At 29.0% G+C, this 4158-nt stretch overlaps 1 protein-coding gene across 1 annotated transcript; it reads right to left on the reverse strand.

Annotated features, from left to right (window-relative positions):
- Positions 1 to 3516, reverse strand: LOC130976377 (aquaporin NIP2-1-like). Its single transcript, XM_057901227.1, has 5 exons — positions 3183 to 3516; positions 2769 to 2993; positions 1250 to 1444; positions 1053 to 1114; positions 1 to 420 (listed from the first exon to the last, which is right to left on the reverse strand). The coding sequence occupies exons 1-5, from the start codon at positions 3294 to 3296 to the stop codon at positions 159 to 161; spliced, it is 858 nt and encodes a 285-aa protein (XP_057757210.1). The 5' UTR covers positions 3297 to 3516; the 3' UTR covers positions 1 to 158.
- Positions 3517 to 4158: the final 642 nt, after the last annotated feature.

Raw genomic sequence — 4158 nt, forward strand, 5'->3', positions numbered from 1 at the left:
TAAGCAAGAACAAAAGTTCTATTAAATATGTAACTGGAATTCCATTGAAATATAAACATATTGATGGAACATTACATGGCTTATATATATATATCTAATCATATGATATACTGAATTTTGGGATACATATACTTATATGATATCCTCATTGGAAGAATTCACACAGAACTGAAGTGATCTTTGTTAGCAACATGCTCAGCTTCACTACTAATAATTCTCTGGCCCAATATTGATGAAAGGGAAGAAGAAGGAGGTGGCTTATTATTATTATCTATGTCTTGAACCACAGTGTAGGACCATACCCCTAAGAGTGCCCCAATGATTGGTCCAACAAAATAGACCCAAATACTCTTATAAGATGCAGTGGCAATTGCAGGACCTAATGACCTTGCTGGGTTCATTGACCCCCCTGATATTGGTCTGTATCATCATCAACACCACAGCTTATACTCATATTAGCATCTTCATTAATTTACTTTAGATTTTGTTGCACTTTTCCAAATGTTACTAAATAATAACATCAAAGTGTTGCTAAAACTCCTTAAAAATTTTCAATAATTTTATTTATATACTAAACACTCTTGATACACGTATAAAAATATAGTTGTTATTAAGTAATTGTGTACTTAGATTTTTTTTTTTAATTGGAAAAACATGTATTGATTGTAAAAAAATACTAGTATTAAAATAGTTTCTATTATAAAAGTGTACATATAGAAAAATAAAAAAATTATATATACCTTATAAGGTCTCTTCTATTAATAAATATTTAAAATGTTGCTAAATAATCATGATACGAAAATATTTGATACAAAAAAATATTAACAAAAAATTGTCAAAACTTATTTTTTTTATTTTATTTAATGTGCTCTATAATAAATAAATACTAAATAAAATAAATTTAAATTTTTTTTATGTCTCCCTAATATTACTGTCCTGATAATACTCATATTAGCATCTTAATTAATTTAATTTAGATTTTGTTGCATTTTTCCAAATGTCACCAAGTAATAATATTAAACTGTTGTATATGTAACCATGATAATACTTACCCAGCTACAATGCTAGCTATGCTAACTGAAGAACCTACTGCTACCCCTGATAGCTCTCCAATCTGCCAAATGAGATATATAACATGTTAAGCTAAATATAATCTGTATAATCCATTAATTCTTCACCCCTTTTTTTTGGAAAAAAAGAATAAATTAAATAAATTAATAGAATACTATGATTTTATTTAATATTTTACAGCTTTAGGGTCAGTGGCAACAGCAGCGGATATGAAGACCATAGTGAATGTGGCAACAATTTCCATGACAAGTGCTTGAATGTTTGACCCTGAGGGTGACGTGGCACCAATTTGTGTTGCTGGTTCTAGCAACACCCTCAGTGTGTATGAAGCACATATTGCTCCTGTTAGTTGGGCTGCAATATAAAATGGTACCTGAAAAATAAAAAGAATTTGGGCTAATAAATTAATTAATTAGAACAAAATGGTCCAAAAAGTTAGCTCAACTAGGCATAGAATATAATAATTTTGTCAATTTATAAATTTCAACTTGGAAGTTAGGCCCAAAATGTGTTGGGGGAATTATTCATCAAATTTCCCTTTCTGCATAAATTCCCACAACAACTAACATTCAAAACAATTAAATAGTAGCACATGTTCCATCAACTCCTTGTTGCTTTCGCTATATTGTTGAATTGTACTCATAAATTTATTTGTGGCAATTGTATAATGTATATTTTTTAATTTGTTGGGTCCAAAATATATATTATCACTGTTTATTGCACTTATTATACATTAAAAGCTCTGCTAATTCTATATGATTGATGAAAATTGCATAATAATAATATTAGTGAGTTATTAAGTTGTTATTATTATGCATTGTATTGTGCCAGCAAGAGAAGGTAACATGTAAACTCCTTATCACATGTAAGGATTCTTTAATTTAGTGATGTTGTTATATAAGTGGGGTGCTTCATTCTAATAATTTATGGTTCATATTGTATATATGTAGGTCCAAGTTCAATACCTGAATTTGACCCATACCTGCTTTTTTCCTAAGGAACATGGACTCATGTAGGTCTATACATTATAGGTTACTTGGCTGTGATTAGACACTATACATATATGCATTTAATTGCATTTATACAAAATTATATATGTAGATTCTAAGTAAGGTCATCTATATCAGTCCACAGTTATACTTAGACACAAGTAGTTTTATGAAATGAATTAAGGTTTTATCTTAATTTAGTTTCTCTCATTACAAGACAAAGCTGTAATCACATATTATATCATGATCCATATATAATTGTGCAAAGGGAAGACTAATAGACACAACTATGTTAAATTGATAGGGTTTATATTACAAAAAGAAATAACATGTACTAATAAGCAAGCTAGAACAGGGTAATAGTGATGAAAAATGTTATCAAATAACAATAGATCTAACTTAAATTATTAAGTCTATTTGATCTAATAATTTATAATAAATAGAAGAGTATATATTTTTTGCGACTCCGAAGGTTCATATTCAACACTTGGTGCAGCATATTAAGAGGCATATGATTTAACCAGTTGAGCTAAGCCTCACTGTTTATAAGAGTCGTTTAAACTAGTTATTTATATTGTTAGCAACTGGTTAAGAATTTTCAAATAAAAGACTGTTTTGTCCTTGGAATAAATAATTATTAAAGATGGAGAAAAAGACATTTTTATTCTAATTAAAATATGAATGGAAAAAATATCTATGTAAAAGTACCTGTTTCCAAGGAAAACGGTTGATGGAGGCAAAAGCTAAGGAAACAGCTGGATTCATATGTGCCCCGGAGATGTGTCCAATGGAGTAGATCATAACTGTTACAATAAATCCTCCTGCAAGTGAAGCTCCCAATTTTGATACCTTGTTTTCATCAATGGCACTAAGTCCAGCTGAACCACTTCCCACAAACACCAATAAATATGTCCCTATTATCTCTGCCAATACCTTTAATTTGATTCATCCATAACATATATTTAATAAGCTAAGAATATGTATAAGATCTTGATATATAGCTCAAAGAGTATAGTAATATAAGTTTTCTTGTGAGCTACTTGGTGATCATAATGGACTATATATATATAAATAGAGACTAATAATAATACTAATTAAGGAGTTAATTAATCAATTAATTACCTTTCTAGGAAAGCTAGGAGGATAATTCTTTGCAAAATTTGCAAGAGAAGAGGATTGCTGCTTGGGATTTTGATCATTACTTGCTTCAGTGTTGAGGCTCAACATCCCCTCCATTGTGTTCTATCTCTGAAAAATGTGATCCCTCAAGTTGTATTTTATAATGGCTCTCATGTGGTTCGTTACTCAACTATTCCAATATATATAGGGGTAGGTACTTGATGGTTAAATTCCAAAAGTGCATTAGTAGTCACCAATAATTTGGAGTAGTTCCTATATACATAAAATACTTTTCTTTTTTGTCTGACTCCTACACACAATTTTATTTGCTCATACTTTGTCTAGGCACGCATATTAATTGTGAACCTTTGGATGAGTTAAAAAGACATTGAAAACTAGAAAATAAATACAAACAAAATATTATTCACCATTGATGTAACTAAATTTAGGTTTTATCATTTTGTAATTCAATCAATTTGATTATAACTAATTTTAATTAAGAATATTATTAACAGTGTATCTATAGATATAATAAATTATGAGTTCAACTAACTTCTCATTCAAAATGTTTTAAAACACACGCACAAAGTAACGTTTATGCTCCCATATTTTTGTCACAAATCACTGTACCATATGAAACGTGTGATTAGTTACGGTTAAATTACGTGCTATTAAATAATTTAGTGACAATTTTCAATCGTCGCTGAAATAATCACTGCTACTACATTTAGTATTAGAGAATTATATTCTCTATATGTATAGCATGTAATTATGGTTCAACAAACCTACTTGTTCCTATATAATATATATATGATACCACTTCACTTCACTCCACTAATTAATCAGCTTTGTGATTCTGTTAGGCAATTTTTTTCTTCGTTCTTACAATTACATTGAAGAAATTAAATAAGAACATCATGTAATTTATTATTTATTGTAGTGCAATTCTTATTTGGTCTTTCTCATCTCATTAATTATT

This window comes from Arachis stenosperma, chromosome 4, assembly GCF_014773155.1.
Source record: "Arachis stenosperma cultivar V10309 chromosome 4, arast.V10309.gnm1.PFL2, whole genome shotgun sequence".
Taxonomy (NCBI): Eukaryota; Viridiplantae; Streptophyta; class Magnoliopsida; order Fabales; family Fabaceae; genus Arachis; species Arachis stenosperma.

What these genes read in the sequence shown, in the direction of transcription:
- LOC130976377 (XM_057901227.1), bottom strand. Translation starts at nt 3,296, where the DNA reads ATGGAGGGGATGTTGAGCCTCAACACTGAAGCAAGTAATGATCAAAAT. An exon ending in CTCCTAGCTTTCCTAGAAAG is followed by an intron (nt 2,994 to 3,182) that starts GTAATTAATTGA and finishes ATCAAATTAAAG; the next exon opens with GTATTGGCAGAGATAATAGG. An exon ending in ATAGCTAGCATTGTAGCTGG is followed by an intron (nt 421 to 1,052) that starts GTAAGTATTATC and finishes ATGATGATACAG; the next exon opens with ACCAATATCAGGGGGGTCAA.